The sequence below is a fragment of the Zalophus californianus genome, chromosome 7 (assembly GCF_009762305.2).
Source record: "Zalophus californianus isolate mZalCal1 chromosome 7, mZalCal1.pri.v2, whole genome shotgun sequence".
NCBI classification, from domain to species: Eukaryota; Metazoa; Chordata; class Mammalia; order Carnivora; family Otariidae; genus Zalophus; species Zalophus californianus.
Genome location: NC_045601.1, coordinates 14,263,338 through 14,280,991, shown reverse-complemented (window position 1 = coordinate 14,280,991; position 17,654 = coordinate 14,263,338). Strand labels below are relative to the sequence as shown.

The window sequence follows — 17,654 nt, the reverse complement described above, 5'->3', positions numbered from 1 at the left end:
AGAGGGAAAATGGTAGTGCCATTAAGGAAACGGAGATTACACAGTGAGAAATGGGTTATGGAGGAATATGACAAGTCAAATTTTAAACATAGTGACTGTTTATGCCCCTTCAAAATTGCCATTCCAGCTGAGTTTTGATTAACTGCTTTTGTAGGCCACTTTGAAATTCAGTTCTGTTGTTTTTTTCTGAACAATATATCAGATTTGTAGACAAATACTTTAGATATAATTGCCTTTTAGGCGTCTGTTTAGTGCCTATTGTAACATAATGTTAGGTCCTGAGGAAACAAGAACGAGGAAAACACATTTTTGTCCATTAATGAGACAATGTGAGAGGTCTGGCAGTACATGCTTATTCTGCTCCCTGACCTAGGAATAACTTATTTAGTGAAGTGGAAGCCAATGTCACTTCACAGACCAGAATCTGCCAGTTAACTCTGCATGTGTTCATAAAACACCTACTGATACATGTCTTATATTGTTAGAATTATCTAGGTACTATGATGATTTCTAACCAGCTGTGATGTTCTAACGGACAGGAAGTTTAAAAATTGATCAAAAGCTCTTTTTCACCTTCATTAGTATAGCTCTCACACCTTTTCCCATGGGACCGGGAAAGCGGGCGTCGAGACGGATAAGGGGGGAAATAACTTTTAATAGCTTCTGTTGTTTACAGAACGAAATCCAACATTCGAGACTCTTCATAATCTCAATCCAACTTTTCTAATTATTACCTATGAGAGGAGGTCAAGAGAAATTAAGTAATAGTATGTGGTAATATTAGTAACATGTAGATACGTCCTTTTCATTCAAAAAGGAAGCCAAAAGAAACTGGAAGATGCAGGCTTGCATGGGCCTTTTGCAGGACGGAATATGGTCTAATGAACAGGTCTTGCTGTATTCTTGAGTTGTGTAGGTCACTGAAAGCCATTTTCATCAAATGTTCTGGTGAAGGTCGAGTGCCTTTCATGAGCAGAGTGTTACAAGGGAGGGATTTTTCTTAAAATTCTGACGTATTTGATAATCTTTGGCCAGCTTTAAAATTCTAAGAATAAATTAGCAAGATAAAATTACTCTGAAAGTTAGCACAAAGCTCTAAAGGAAATTTGGCTAATTTATACAGGTTGACTTATGAAAAGAAACACATTAGCCCACAATAATAGTCTTAAATTTATGTAGTATATATGCTAACAAGGATTCATATTACTGTAGATTCCAACAAATAGAGAAAGGCATGCAGTTTGGGGGGTTAACTAAATGTCTTGTAGTTCTTTAACACTTGAGTCATATAGCCTTAATAATTAAATCACTTTTTTTCCTCTGGAAAGCCTACCTTGTTGTAACTACTATAAATTTAACATATATTCATTTTCTACCAGGTAGAGCTCATCTCATAATTGTAGTCCTTCGTGTATCTCATATTTTCAAAAACTTGAGTCAGCATTTCCAACTTTTCTTACTTCTTTATGGGATAACGGACTTTTCCTACAGTTTTCTTTCTTCTTTTCCTATCCCCTTTCCTTCCCCCCCCTTCCCTTCCCTAGTTAAACTAGTTGAATTTACTACTCTTCCTTGTAATGAAGCACACACACCCAGGGAGAACAATGGGGTGTCTCCTGTTTATCAAGTACAGTAAGTACTTAAGTACTCAGTGTTCCTGTCAACACCAAGAGGTCTTTTACAGCTGTGCAGCCTCAAGCAGACATTCCCATGCTTCCTTCCTCTTTAGGCCCTAATTCTCTGGAGTCTGTCTTCTCACAGAAATGCTAATCATAACCAGGAATCCCATGGTAAATAAGAGCCACTAAACTTCTTTTAAATCTTCTGATGAAAAAATACTGAAGATCATGCCGATTCAGCTCTAAGCACACTTTAAACAATAATTCTTCTCCTTTCACAAAGGTGAAGTCATTTCTTTCATCTGTCAGTGTATTTTAGAGAACCTAGTACATCTCAGCACATCAGCATTCAAACCTGACTTACTTTATATATATTTTAATGAGGAAAGGGAGTATGCAAAACTAGCTGAGTCTTAAGCTCTAACTTCCAGTTTGTAGGAAATACTGTGACTTGAGGAACAAGTTAAATGACACCATAGTAGCCTGATTTGAAATGAAAATTCAGTGCAAGGTCATGAAAAAAAGGGGTAGCAGTTGGCAGAGCTGTTCTAGACTTAAACAATGTAACCACCAGATGCCATGTGTGATCCTTAGTTGGATCCTGGTCTGAAGAAGCCAGTTAAGGCAGCTGGGGGGAATTGAAGACATCTGAATTGGGTACTTGAAGATATTAGGGAAATACTGTGAATTTTGTTATGTGTGATAGTGAATGATTAAGGAGGAGAATGTCCTTATTTTTAACAATGCAAATGGAAATATTTAATATTTGTAACTTCTAACACCAAGAAAATATGAAAACATACCAGTTTTTTAAATTAGGTAACATATATGGGTGTTTGTGCCAGTTACCAAATTGTTGCCTCTTGGCAACAGATTTACCCATCGTTGCCCTACTTTGTGCTACCCCAGCTGGACCTGTGTCCTTTGGTACCATGTTGCTTTGTCAGTAGGGGGTGGTGGAAGGACATGTAGGAGGAAGGGGCTTCTCTTCTTGTTTCTGATCTGGGGCACAGCTGCCCAGGGTGCTCTTGGACCACGTGTTAACAGGGTGCCAAGATATTTAGTCCACATTACTCTGGATGTTTCTGTAAGGGGTTTTTGGATAAAATTAACATTTAGGTCAATGAACTTTGAGTAAAGCAGAATGCCCTTCGTAATGTGGATGGCTTCATCCAAACAGCTGAAGGCCTGAAAAAAGACCGGCCTCCCCTGAGCAAGAGAGAATTCTCCAAGCAGACTGCTTTTGGACTGGAACTGCAGCCTCAGTTCCCTGGGCTCTCTCCAGCCTGCTCGCTCACATTGCAGATTTTGAACTTGTCAGCCTCCGTACGTCATACCTGCCAATTCCTCCTAGTAAGTCTCACACATCTTATTGGTTCTGTTCCTCTGGAGAATCCTCACTAATGCAGATACAAACTGATGCTTAACCCAATAGCAAGTTTTGCTGACATCCTGGGTGGGAGGCTGCTTGCTTACCATTCCAGAGGGTTTTCTGTTTGCAAGACCTGATCCACCACCACCTGCAGACCAGCTCTGGCCCAGGGCAGCCCAGGAAACCTTTCTGTTAAGTGGGCCAAAGCCACGCTCTCTCCAGTAGGCTTGATTCCACCTTTGGGGGAAGGGAAGCCCCTTCCAAAGGTGTTCTTCCCTTGGGTACTCTTTTCAATCTTAGTGTATGAGTTCACTCTTATCCCCTAATAGCTTATCCTATTATCAGTTAAAAATTCTTTGTTATCAAAATTAGCCCTGTTCAAATTCATGGTATGGTTTCTGTCTCTTAATTGGACTTTGACTAATACAGTATTTATTATCATATTACTGTTATTTTATGTTTGAGGTTTTTCATTAGTTAAACCAAATTTGTGATCAGTTATTAAACATTTTACATAAAACAAAGTACTGTTTTTGTTTGTGTACTTCTCATAGGAAGAGTCCAAAATATATAACCAGAGTCATGATTGTATTGTGTATTTTTTTACTAATACCCTAAGAGAAGATTTATATAAATTATCTGTCTTAAAAATACACACATTACTTCCAGCTGAGTTAACTCACTTTTTTTAAGAGAATACTAGTATTTACACACCATATAATTTGCTGTGAATTTTCATAAGCTATAAAAGTCTTTAATAATAAATCAATTTAAGCTTTTTTGGAAATAATTTCTACTAAAGATTCATAATCAGCATAATCCTTCAAGGATTGTACAAGTTCATCCAGCAGAAACTCCCCTTGCATAAAACTTTCAAGATCATGAAGTGATTTGTTTATTCTGTGATCTGTGACCCGGTTCTGTGGAAAATTATATGTTCTTATTTTCTCTGACCTTCCTTTAGTTCCAACCTATATAAAAAGATATGAGATACAGTTAGATTCAGGGCAACTAAACCTATAAATTTAACTTATCTGGAGATTAAGCTCTTGACTTATAATTTGAAACACAATGTAAGAACCAAGTTTTAAACATTTTGAATCCTCAAATAACATAGAAACATAATAGAAAAAAAAGGAATACTGGCTTTAAAGGCCGACAAATTTGTAGCATTTGATCTTCTCTCTGCCATTTCAGTGCTCTATGACTTCAGGCATTTATTTCAACTTTAAACTTAGTTTCCCTATCCATAAAATACAAACAAATAATACCTACTACACCATGATGATGTATACATATAGCCTAGCACAGAGATGGTATTCAAATGGTAGCTAAATATATATCTATATCTATATTTAAAATCTGTGAATTAATCTGATCATTTTCAGTGATGACACAGTGATAAATTCCCATAAATTAATAAAGGGCTCTGTAATTATAAAAGTAAATACCAAATAGGAAGAAAGTAGTTCAGTTTGCTTTCCAACTTTCTTCCATAATTTTCAAAGGATTCAAAAATGGGAATTCCATATATCCTTTTTTAGTAACTTTGATTAAAAGTCTGAGAAAAGGGGGCGCCTGGGTGGCTCAGTCGTTAAGCGTCTGCCTCTGGCTCAGGTCATGATCGAGCCCTGCATTGGGTTCCCTGCTCGACGGGAAGCCTGTTTCTCCCTCTCCCACTCCCCCTGCTTGTGTTCCCTCTCTCGCTGTGTCTCTCTCTCTCTCAAATAAATAAATAAAATCTTTAAAAAAAAAAAATAAAAGTCTGAGAAAAGCCCTTGAATATAGAAACCAGGGTAGGGATTTAAAATTACTATGAAACAAAGATAACCCTAGGTTGAGCTACTTGAATTGTTTCCTTATTTTAACAAATAAATTGAAATAACTTTAACATGTATAAAAACTGAGTTATCTAAAAATACTTTTATCCTTCAGAGCATCTTTTTTATTTTTTATTTTTTAAAGATTGTATTTATTTATTTGACAGAGAGAGACACAGCAAGAGAAGGATCACAAGCAGGGGGAGTGGGAGAGGGAGAAGCAGGCTTCCCGCCGAGCAGGGAGCCCGATGCGGGGCTCGATCCCGGAACCCCGGGATCACAACCCGAGCTGAAGGCAGACGCCTAACGCCTGAGCCACCCAGGCTCCCCCAGAGCGTCTTTTAAATACAGTTCTACCTGAATCTTTCTAGCGCTGTATCTTTTACTTGTCTCCTCTTCCAGATGCATGCTGTACAGTTTCGCACGCAGCTTCTTCATAGCCATCTCTCTGTTTTTCAGTTGAGATCTCTCTTGTTGGCATTCAGAAACAACACCTGAATAGTGTTATGAGAATTATTAAAGAGTTTTAATAGGAAAATCTTCATTTATTTTCAAGGAATACTCTTTTTCCTTCTTTTTTTTCTACCTTTATAAGGAGAAAAAACAGAACTCTAATAAAAAAGGAAGACTATTAACAAATGACTTTTATAGAGGTCTTAGAAAACTGAAAATATATTCATCTTGGAGGCAGACATACTGAACAATAAGCACTAATCATTTAATATGGATTGTTTTCCCATGCCCTTAGCTAGCCACCATAATTTTTTTAAAATAATAATTACTCATCACTGAACAAAAATAAAGTTAATCCTACTACTAGAGGGTCACTATTCATATTTTTATGAGGATTTTCATCCATTTTTTTCCTATTCCTGTTTACATACTATGTATTACATAGACATCATAAAGTTTAACTCAAGGATATCCTCATATTTTAAAAAACAAAAACCTATCAGTCTGCTCCTATAAACCAGGGCTGATCCATGGGAATTATGCCTATTTGAGACTGGTCACGGTAAGAGATTCCTGTATTCTTTCTAGGTAACTGAGGTTTGCTATCCATATGCTTTATCTCATGTAAATCACTGCAGTAATGACTGTAAAGCACATTTAGTGCTCCCTGATAGTAGACGGAAGACTTAAGAAATACTTAGATATTGCTCCACTGCCTATCTACAGTCAGAACTGCTGGAGGTTTGTGGGCGGACTTCATGGAGAAGCAGGCCTGGAAGTTAAGTGCAGCACTTTGCAGGTGAGCATGTTTCTAGGTGGCGAGTCCAAGCTTTCATTTTCTCAAAGGAGTCTATGTCTCCTCCCTTCAAAGAAGGCTAAGAAATAGTGATTTAGAGCACTTTCTGATAAAGAAGAACCTATGATAATGACTTCATTCTGAGGATTTTCTTTTATTTATTTTATTAAATTTTTTAAATTATTTTTTAAAGATTTTATTTATTTGCCAGAGAGAGAGAGAGGGAGAGTACAAGCCACCTAGGTGCTCCTCTATTTTTTTTTTTTTTTTTTATTTTAAATAGGCTCCACACCAACGTGGGGCTTGAACTCACAACTCTGAGATCAAAAGTCACATGTTGTACCGGACTGAGCCAGCCAGGTGCCCCGGATTTTCTTTTAATAGTGATATTTACTAAGTATAAGCTTCAGGAAGCTACCTGGAAGCACTATCCACACCTTTTCTTCATGGTCACCAGTATGGAAATTCTCTGGGCTTAGATCCCTCCGTCTTCCTGGCTTTGCAATTATCCTGCAGAGTTTCATCTAAGGATTCTAAATAAAGTATTTAATAATAATATATTATATACTTTAATAATAGTATATATTCTGGTAATTAAGGATCTATTACAGTGGAGAATTAGTCAAGTTATTCAGAATTTGATTTCTTTCTTCAAAGTTTTATGCTGAAGGGATAAGTACATACCTGTTGGAAGATGAACTATCCGGACAGCACTGTCCGTGGTATTTACATGCTGTCCTCCAGCTCCACTGGCTCGCTTAGTATCAATTCGCAAATCTTTCGGGTTAATCACCAGATTAATCTATACACAAGAGGAAATACTGGGACTTAAAAATATCACATGTATACGAACTGTTCAAAGGCAAGAACTATCCATTTATAAATATAAATACATGTCATGTATAAAATAGAAGATTAAGAAGGTTTTCATTTTAAGAATATAAAGTAGTTGGAATAATACCATTTTTAAAACATCTATTTTTTAGAAGAGTGGTGGATCAAAATATAATACAAAACAAAAACAAGGCCTCCAAATCCTCAAAAACTAGACTTCTCTGTAAAATTACCCTCTCCTTACCACATGAACAGAAGAACTTAGTTAATATTAGAAATGGGAATGCAGGAACTAATGTGAGCTTTTGTGGATTATTTCTGAGTTTAAAAAGACAACACGGGAAAAAAACAATGCCAGTTTAAGAACAGTGGGAAGGCTTATTTTGTTTAATTTTAAATAAAGGAGGACTTAAACATATTTGGAGGCAGGGGAGAGGCACATGGGAACAGCACAGGGCAAAGCCAAGAAGTCATACATACACTGGGATCCAGCATCAGCCTAATGCTCATGTTGGGAGTCACCATCTAGAGCACTAGCTTTAAAAAGCTCTGTTTCATTAACAGCTGTGGACCCTCTGCGACATGTCCACAACTCTGGCAGCAGGTCTCCTACCATTCATAGGCCCTCAGTGTCTCCCTACGTGGCTTTGTACGGTTGCTAGAAGCATTAAATACGGACTTCAGCCCATCTTCTCCTGTAAACTACTTCCATCTCCAACATGCTTAAACCAAACTGACTAGGATCTAGATGTGGCTCCTGCCATTTATTCTACTGCATGCTCTTCCTTAACTGTTCTGTGCCACATCTAGGATTTACACAAAAAATAGATCTAAAGAAAGGAACTTAGAGTCAAATAGCACCTTTCCCCCAAATTACTAGAAACCCTCAATTAAACTCCTTTTCCACCAGTCATTCATACTTCATCCTGGAAAAACAAGTCATATATTTCTTATCACTTTCAGCAGAAGGGATGGAAGCAAAACAACTTTTTTTTTACAAATACACAGACTGAGAATTTGCTTGTAAGAATGAAGTGTATTCATTATGAGCACTGTAACAATATATTTCCATTTTAGTGTGATTGGGTTATGATGCAGCAATTCTGTTAAGTAGTTACCCTTGTTAAAACATGACTCTTACTATTAACACTCTGGGAAAGTCAGACAAAGCAAAAATCGTTATGAAAAGTAATCAGTAAACCCTATTTAAAGTAGATTAATAATGTTTCTTCTATAGAGATGATCTCAGAATAACTAATTTAAGCTTAGTGGTGGAGAAAAATTAATAAATAGTGCAACATTAGGTCCTTTATACATCTTTATAAATTGTTACCATCTGTTATGAAATCATACTTTTTGGACCGAGGTAAAAGAGTCTCCAGAAAACCCAAAATATGTGATGAAGGCCAAATGAAAAGAAAAGGAATTTAGTACTGAATATCAGTTTCGTAAAATGAGTTGTTACTATGGGGGCAGTGCTGGGCCCAGGACTCCAAGGAGAGACTGTGATGCCTTACCTCAGTTGGCTGGGGTAATATTGCTACAGTCATGGTGCTAGTATGGATGCGGCCTTGCTTCTCTGTCTTTGGCACTCTTTGTACTCTGTGCACACCTCCTTCAAATTTCATGTGCTTATAGGCTTCTAAACCCCCAATGCTGGCAGATGCATGTCTAAGGCCGCCTTGAAAATATTGGGAAAACAGAATTATTATTCTTGTGATTTATAAACAAGTGACCATCACTTCCACCATCTTGAAATACATTGAAAAGAGCTACGAAACAAAAGAAGCATACAGAATGTAAAACACATTGAAAAACCTTAGCAAATCCATGATATTCAGTGTTTTAATATTTAATACCTTTATTGCTAATAACCAGTAAACATAAAGCATTTATGGTATTAATGAACTGATTGAATAACATGTCTAAAAGGCCCCTTTTAAAAGACCATTAATCATTCAATGGCAAGTAGTGAATGACTAACATTTTATAGACCACTTCAAAACTGACATATCTGTACTCAAAATTATTAAGTAAATGATGAGCATAAAATCAGGTAAGCTTCCTTATCAATAAATTCTAAAGCTTATTCATGGTCTTTCCAACCCTTATCCTAGTACACATGTAGATAAACTAAATCCGTACTCTTCCCAAAACGACTTAAACAGTTTACTGACCTATTTCACTTGGAAAGTATTCCAGGGTTTCAAAATGCCATCTTTTAAATGCAGCATATTGCTGATACATATCAAACATCTCTGAAGTAAACAACATTGCCTCCTGACCCCCAACTCCTGCAGTTACCTCCAAGATCAAATCATTTTCATCTGTTTCTTCTGAGGGAACCAAAAGTAAAATAATCTGTAAATACAAAAATATCACCCCTCCTATAATTAGGAATTATTTAAAACTTAACAAAAAATAAAGCTAAATGATTAGATGCAAGATTTTAAATATTAAAGTTTCTCTAAGCAAACAGTATTGCTGATTGCTCAACTTTCTTGCCAATAAGAACCATCTAGTAATGCATAACTTCTATAAAATATTAGTGTAACAACTATATTATAAATGCTATAAGGTCCAGCTGAAACTTATGTTGCATTGCATTGTTTTGTTTCTTTTTGATGTTCATGTATAATTTTATGTCAGTTCTCTATTCAGTTAATTAACCCAGAACTGTACATTTAAATATGTAGTCACTACTAATAGTTTTCAGACTTAGAGCATACATAGTCCTTTTATGTTTCTGTCATTGTATTTTATAAGATACTCTGTAATGTTACATTTCTACTTATAGTTTAAGAATTTTATTTCCCACACAACTTTTTGTAAAGTGTCCTGCTCCTGTTTTAAATCTTTTGAAACATGCTAAATATTCTTTCCTAATTATTTTATCAATTATATTGCCTTTTTATAGCTTCAATTAAATAATTGGTTTATGACTAAAAAAAAAAGAGTTTGTTGTGACTAGGACACTATATTGTGTAGAATGCAAAAGAAGATTCTAACTCTGTCCTGAAATCTATAGCTTACTACAGCAGAAAAGAAAAAAAAAAACCCTCACATTGTATCTTTTAAAGCTTCTTTAATTTGGAAGAGAACGTATGTCCTTTTATTTCACAAAATTAGAAAATGGGTAGAAGACAAGTTACATGAGACTTTTCAAAGTGGAACTTTCCCTCTGGAATGGGTGGTAAGGACATTAACTTTTGATGAGTCCATTATGTGATTAAAGACAGAATTTTTAAATTCAGCTCCCCCTTTTCTGGGCTCCTTCCTCACCGTGCCACGTCCTTTTACTTATATGCTCAGAGATAACTATTGTAAATCTTTAAGCTCTGGTTTCCAGAATGAGCAAAGAGTGGTTCTTATTTAATATAATGATTACTATTCATCTAATGCCTATAGATTCTCCTAGATATAAAACCAAAGCACTACAATTCAGTTCTAAAAGCCCAAGGGCCCACTCTAGGCCTGGCACACTAACAGTGCCAGAGACACAAACGGAAAGAAATATTCCTGCTGCCAAGGAGCTCACTCTCTACCACTGCTCCATAACCTCTTCTACCCATGGTCTACCCTCCCCCACCTCCCTTAAATAACCTAAAGAGGGGGCAAATATAATACTGATATTTATTTCATTGCTTTTCCAAAAAATCCTATCAACGTGACAGTCACCTTTTTTCCCATGGCTCTCCAATCTTTGGGGTATGATAAAAATAGGACCACATGGAGTATGCTTCTTCCTGCTTTAAAAAAGTTTATAATTCTAAATATTAACAAGCTACTTGGTTCTTGAGTTGTTTTTATAAACTTCTAATAAAATTCATTAGAAGTAATAGCACAAATGCTCTATTCTTTGCACAGATACCATACCTGATGCTTCAACTGAGTTACTTCCTTTTGACATGAGCTTATTTCATTCTCTGCAAGTTTCCTTAAGTCTTCATTTTCATCTGCGAAAATAAAGCAGTATCTTAAGTTTTCCTTAATGTCAAACTGCCAACAGAATTCAAAGTCATTATTTTATTATTACTGTAGCTGAAGGGAAAAATAAAATGTCTTTCTTGTCCTTTAATAACTGCCATTAATTACAAGTGGCATTTTATGCATTAGTTTTTATTTTATTTTATTAAAACAAAAAACATTTTTCCTGATGATAGAAGTATAAGTAAAATAAAAAATAAGAATCTACAGAAAAATAAAGAAGCTATTAAACTATTCTATAATTCTACCTCCATGAAATATTCATATTAAAAAATGCTTTTAGTTTTCCAACTTAGACTACTAACAAATACATCGAGTAGTTAAACCAGAAGGGGACTAGAAGGTTCCATCAGTTAAACCACAATGGAATTAAAAAATAGAAATTTATTGTCTCTTTAACAAACATTTCATGAATATAAAATAAATATCCACCCAAGTATTTAGATCCTGCCTCATGGTCACAGAATGTTTACATGAAGTACTTCCCCCCTCAACTCGCTTTACTCTTATTGCATCTTTTGAATTTTCATTTTTATCTTACAAAATATACCTTCTCATCCCTCTATCCTATGGACAACATGCAACCTTCAGAAAGGAGAGAAGAGAAATTTTTTTAGCTCTTACACATAGCTCTCTTTGAGCACCTCACTCTGGTGAAAGATCGGACTGTTCCAAAGTATCAGTTTGTGTGTTTGTTCATTTATGAAGATCCAACTATGCTGGGAATTAGAGATAATAATATGTAAGACCTGCTCTCAAGGCAGGGTCTTAGATAATTTTAGTTTCTTTATAATTTTCTAGGGGAGAAAAACTCACAAAGAATAACAACCTAAAACACCAGCTGATTAAATATTAAAATGGTAGCACACTAAAAGACTGTTTTTGTGTTTATTTGGGGGATGGGCAGAAAATGGAAAGAAGCATTAACTCAAGGAGAGGTAACAACAACACAAACCCTGGGATAAGCGATGATGGGAAGTGTTGGTGGAAAGGCAGGAAATTATTCTGGCAAGAATCTGGCATGGAAGAAATTTGGTGAAATGGCAAATGGGTTGAAATAGAAAAAGGAAAAAGGAATTCTAGTCCTAGTTCAACCACTAAGGTTCTCTTAGGCCAGCATTTACAATTTCTCTGAGTCTCTATTATCGTGAGAAAAATGAAGGAGCTGGGCTGGGTGACCTCTAAGGTGCCTTTCAGTTCTGAAGTGCAGTTCTTCTGTAAGGCTAAGCAGATTGGAATTAAAGTCTAGAAGTAATTTAATACTACATTTTATTTATTAACCCAGTATACCCAAACCATTATCATTTCAACATGTACTTTAAAAATATTAAAAATTATTTTTTATATGAGGTCTTTGAAATCTGTTGTGTTATTTTATCCTTACAGTACATCTCAATTCAGACTATAGGTGCTCATCAGCCATATATGGTTATTGGCTCTAGAGGGTTTAAACTGAGTAGTTATTTCTAGGCAATGGAAATACACTAGTTCTTTCTCATTCAGTATTATTAATCAACATGTTTACTGGGCACCTATCACAGGTAAAAGGGTCTTTTTCTCTTCAACCTTCCAAGTACCCACTTGTTGTCACCCCCTCTTTTCCTATCCAAACTTCAGGAGATTAAATGCCATGTTTATTATTTCTCTTGTTAATTGTCATTTACTTCTCAAGTTCTTACACTGGATTTCATACTCATATCAATATACCATTTTTATTAAAATCACCCATGACAAAATTGCCAAATCTAAAGGCTTATTTCAATGTGAGCTGAAAAGATGAGCCCTTTTTAAGTCAGGTATCAACAATCCCTAATTTGAAATTTTAGCTGGTTTTCATACCTTCATTTATCTTGTTCAAGGTCCCAAAGGTCTGCTTGTTCTTTCTTGATCTTTTATAACTTCCTCCTCTGCCTGCTCCTCAAATACTATGTATTTCTGTCTTTGTTAGCATCTTATTTGTATCTCTACAAATTCTTCCTGAGTACTCTCATCTGCTTCCAAGCTTTACCTTATCAAGTATATGCTGAGAGTTCTCATATGATTATTCAGGCTCAGTTTTTCTCCTGTGCCAGTAGTTTTTTCTCCTAGACCATGATCTTTATCTGAATGTCCTTACAGGTACTCCTAGTTAAATATGGCTGCCTGTTCAGGGCAAAACATCTTTCTCCTAAAATTTACCCAACTTTTATATTCTCATCTTAATTAACAGTATCACTCATGTTCTGAACCCAGAAGCTTAAGATTTTTCTTAGAATTCTGGCTCTTCACCCTTCCCAGGACATAAGCCTCCAAATGCAGACTATTGTTAGAATGTCTTGTTGGTGAGGTTCCTGCTTACCACCACCTCTTCCTTGGACCGTTTTAACAGCCTCCTCACTGGCCTGTCAGCCACTGGGGTCCCTGGCAAATACTCCCAATCCATCTTCAGCACTGAGGCCAATATTAATCCTTCTTTAAAAAGATGTCACTTCTCTGCTTAAAAACATGTGCTAACTTCCCACAGTCTGTAAGAACAAATCCAGTTTCTTTGTCGGGAAGCCAGATTTTGCTTTTTATAACATTGCTCTTTATTGCAGAAATTAAAACAAGCACTTATCCACTTATATTTTTACTTCTTAAACATTGCTCTTCTTCACTAGGCTGTAAGCTAAAAAGTAGTTCCCTATTTTTTTGGTAATTAGAGGTGTCTGACATAAAGTAACTCAGGAGTTGCTCAGTGATGTTTTCTATCGTTATATAAAGGTGAGTTGTGTTCTGCCAGTAACAATTTTCTAACATTGTTTCTCTATAGCTTGATTTTTAAAATATTTAAACCTTAAATCCACTTGATTTTTAAGCTTGGTTTAAGCTATGAAACCAATTTAATTTTCCCCCAAAAGTATTTTTCCCAATATGGTTAATTTTTTTCCACTTTGGGGCATCTACTTTTTATCTTAAATCACTTAATTTAGATGCTCCTTACCTCTCACCTAGACTATTGCATTAGTCTTCTGTTTTCCATGGCATCTGCAATCTCATTCCAGGTTGACTTTGAAACTACCTCAAATCAAGCTTTCTAAGCAAGAAAGCCATTTCTAACATTCACTCCCTCAATCTAAAAGCTTCCGCTGGCTCCCTTCTGCCAACAGGATAAAATCAACCTTTTTAGATTAGTATTTCACACCCTCACCCTTACAAAATGTTTCAACCTGCCTGTTCCTTGGTTAACAAAGAGTACAGTGATTGAAAGCATAAGATTTGGAGTCTGTCCAATCCAAACTCCATTCCTTAAAAGCTGTTTCGCCTGAGCTGTTATTTTACATCTATGCCTCATGTTCCTCTTCTCGTGCGCGAGCTAATAGTACCTAGTTCATAGTTTGGTATGTGAACTGGATGAGTTAATACATAAAAATAGTTAAGCAAAACTGAGCCTGAATAATAGAGTATGGTAAAAGATCAGTAAAGGTTAAACTATTCTTAGTATTCTCTAAGGGTGGACCTTTATCCCTGCACAAGGCCTCTTCCCAACAAGTTCTCCTTGCTTTCCCTAGGTGTCTTTTCAGGTATCTGTTCTCACGTTTCAGCTGTGGTATTAATTTTCTCTCCCTGAATACACTGTGACCCTCTCTAGAGCCATGCTAGCCAAGAGGAGGTGTAGAAATGCAGAAACTTAGGACCCATCCATGTTTGAATGCACACCAGATCACTGAGGAAACTTGCTAAAAACGCCAATTTCTAGGTCTCGGATTCTGAGTCCAAAGTCTGGCTATGCACCTCTCTTGGCACTATCGCAGGTGGTCTCTTTACTACTCTTTGAGAAACACTGCTCTCAAGCCCATAACAGAGACAGTCCCTCACTTGTCCTTGGTGAGCTAAAGATCCGCCAGACAGCAGGCAATCAGTAAACTTAAATTCTGTAAAAGGGGGCGGAGCATTGTGTCAAGGGACTATAAGGGCTCAAACAGGAAAGGATGGGATGAGAACGCACACAACGATGCCTTGACCTCTGATCCAAACCAGAAAGGGCTGCAACTGAGTAAAGAACTTCTAACGCGGGGAGGTGTGAACACCTGACCAACGGCATAGTGGGAAAAGCAAACGAAGAGTCAAGAATCGGCTTTGAATCCCGTTCCCCTGGGCCCGGCCCTCACCGTGTAGCAAGTGCTCGGTCTCCTGCAGCTCCTGCTCCTTTTCGCTCAGCAGTTTGGCCGCCGCCAGCAGCTCAGACCCCCTGACCTGCAACTGGGCTTCAGATCCCGCCTGACGCTCCAGGAAGGCCCGCAAGGGCCCGCCGCGAGCGAACAGCTCCTCCAGCGGCAGGCTTCCGCAGTTTAGGTGCCGGCGGGCCGGGCTGACAACCTTGCCAGCCCACAGACACCGAGCAGCACTCCGAAGAAGCTGAGACCTCATAGCTGAATTGCAACCCCCGAGCTCGACCAGAGCCGGAAGTTTCGGATAGTGAATCTCGCGACACCGCGCGGAGTTTGGAATCCGGCGAGAACTGACCGTGCCCAGCCCGGCGCACGCGCCAGTTTTAAAGGGCCTCCCGAAAGCCTCGGTGGGAAATTAGTGGCGAACATTTAAACGCCTTATTATTCGCGGAGGCCGGAAGGGGGCGGGGCGGGAAGTGATCCGAGTGGGTCCCGGAGATCCCCGGCTCGTTCAGAAGCTGAGTCGGAAACGCCTCCTTGAATGTACCAGGGCCGTGTGTTGGGCAGGAAGGGGGATGCTGAAGTTGGCCACTCGGTTTTCCGATCTCGAGCATTTATTTCCCAAGCACTGAATGAGGATCTCGAGTACCGCAGTGGAGAGTAGTGTAGTCCGCTAGCGGGGCTGAGGACACAGCCACGAAAGTCCTTTCCAGTACCAGCCTGGCTTTTCGTCTCCAAGAGTGATTTGTAGGATGGGCATCGCTGTGTGTATGTGTGTTTACTCCTCTTCCTCTTTTTCTGCTTATGTCTCTTCGACCGTGGGTAAGGACGGGACTAGTCTACTCGAAGGCAACAAGGAGGGTGATTTCCCCAAATCTGCTTTCCTGCCTTTATGTGCCACGAAATTTACTTGCTTTCAAACGACTTCCGTCCTCACCGAGTCTCTTGCCCTTCCAGTCTCACTCCGAGTTATCGTTAGCTACTTTTAAAAGTGACTGAGTGATTCCGTGTTCTAGTAAACCACAGCGCAGCAAAACCTTCAGAGTCCCGCCTTCGGTAGCCCAACCTCCACCTGCCTCCAAAAACCTTGAGATAGCGGATTGGTGCCAGGGATACTGAGGTTTATTGGTATAACGCTTTGAATTTTTCAAAAGAGCTTTTCACAACCCACCAGAGGGATGGATAGGAGGGTGTAAATATAACCAAGACAGTCCTGGGGATCCAAGGGCTGACTCAATCTGGGAATTCCCATCACCTGACTGGTTTGCGCAGTGTACTAAATGTTTTCACTGTTGGGAGAGCTGAAATACTGAACACTCTTGCAGTTTGTTTTTTTAAAAAATCAAATGGTAAATACGGGAGCCCTTGGCAAGGTTAAGTCATCCTGAAGTCGTCTAATCAAAACTACTGAGGTTAGGTATAAAATTCTTGTAAGATGAGCTTGCATTCTCTCTATTCACTCCTTAGCTCTACATACAAATGCAAAGTGAAGTGGAGGAATGAGATGACTCTCCAAATTATATAAAGCAAAAATAGATTTTGCTACTTAAAAGCTCCAACTGATTACCTCAACTATTCGTTTCACTTTATGAATTAAAGCCACACTGCTTTATAAAATTGTTTTTCTTTAAGATAGTGGTTGAAACCCATTTTAATTCTGATCCAAGTATAGAACAGGACTGATCAGGTCGTTTTTTATCTTTATTAGAATCAGCTATTTCCCAAGTCTAAACTCTGAATTTTTTTTAAACCATAGAACTGGTGGGAGTCATTTGAACGCAGTAAATTTCTCAGCTGAATTCTCAAGTCATTTCAAGAATATTATTTATAAAAGGGAAAAAACCTGATGGAACGCTGTGAAGAATCCAGCCAGAAATTATATTCCCTAAGATGTATAAGCAATTTAAGTAATATAAATAAGTGTACCTTTTACTCCTATAGTGTTACACCAATGAGGAAACAGTAACTTGTCTAAGGATACATTGGTGAATTCTTTATTAATTCAAAACATTTTTAAAAAGTGTAATGCATGTGCATTTTACAGTAATATCCATAGGTTTCCACAATATAGTTAAATGAAAACAACTGTAGTTTGATTTACTTTGAAAACTCAAAAAAAAAAAATAGTTGGAGACTTCTGAATTTCCTTACATTATTGTCATGCTCAAATTCTATTATTACATATTGAAGATTCTAGCATTTTCAGGAAGTCTATTATCTCTACATAGGTAAAATAATAAAATAGATTCAAGGATGGGGAAATAAAAACCCAAAACAACTTAAATTGGAAGAAAAGTAATCTAGATTATCTATTCAATTTATAAGCACCTACAGTTATTCTGACACTGCAAAATAACCAAGCATGTGTCTCAAGTTGCATTCATGCATTCAAAATTCCTTTATGGTCCACTATTATGAGTGGACTACAAAATATGGATATAGATTATTAAGTACAATGAACATGGTAGCAAAAAACTGCACACATTCAATATGATAAATTTTACAGAACCAACACATTGAAATTATTTTTCTGTATTTAGCAAACACCCTAAAATCATATACAAGAAGCTGTATTTATGACAAATAGGTTAAAGCAAGGGGGAAAAATCAAGTCTTTTACATTATTTCAATAATCAGTACTCA

At 37.3% G+C, this 17,654-nt stretch overlaps 1 protein-coding gene across 3 annotated transcripts; it reads right to left on the bottom strand.

Annotated features, from left to right (window-relative positions):
* Positions 1 to 668: 668 nt before the first annotated feature.
* MTRF1L (mitochondrial translational release factor 1 like) lies at positions 669 to 15,816 on the bottom strand. Of its 3 annotated transcripts, none has more exons than XM_027601561.2 (7): positions 15,012 to 15,146; positions 10,771 to 10,850; positions 9,072 to 9,230; positions 8,412 to 8,575; positions 6,745 to 6,862; positions 5,169 to 5,305; positions 669 to 3,962 (listed from the first exon to the last, which is right to left on the bottom strand). In XM_027601561.2, exons 2-7 carry the CDS (start codon positions 10,802 to 10,804, stop codon positions 3,762 to 3,764), a joined length of 813 nt encoding a protein of 270 aa, XP_027457362.1. In that variant the 5' UTR covers positions 10,805 to 10,850; positions 15,012 to 15,146; the 3' UTR covers positions 669 to 3,761. The 3 variants fall into 3 exon arrangements, with proteins under 3 accessions (XP_027457362.1, XP_027457360.1, XP_027457361.1); XM_027601559.2 differs by having other exon boundaries at positions 675 to 3,962; positions 9,072 to 9,255; positions 15,012 to 15,426; XM_027601560.1 differs by lacking the exon at positions 669 to 3,962 and adding an exon at positions 6,479 to 6,593 and having other exon boundaries at positions 5,170 to 5,305; positions 9,072 to 9,255; positions 15,012 to 15,816.
* Between the last annotated feature and the right edge of the window lie 1,838 nt (positions 15,817 to 17,654).

What these genes read in the sequence shown, in the direction of transcription:
- MTRF1L (XM_027601559.2), bottom strand. Translation starts at nt 15,270, where the DNA reads ATGAGGTCTCAGCTTCTTCGGAGTGCTGCTCGGTGTCTGTGGGCTGGC. An exon ending in TAACTCAGTTGAAGCATCAG is followed by an intron (nt 9,256 to 10,770) that starts GTATGGTATCTG and finishes TTGTATTTACAG; the next exon opens with ATTATTTTACTTTTGGTTCC. An exon ending in TATTACCCCAGCCAACTGAG is followed by an intron (nt 6,863 to 8,411) that starts GTAAGGCATCAC and finishes TCTTGTGTATAG; the next exon opens with ATTAATCTGGTGATTAACCC.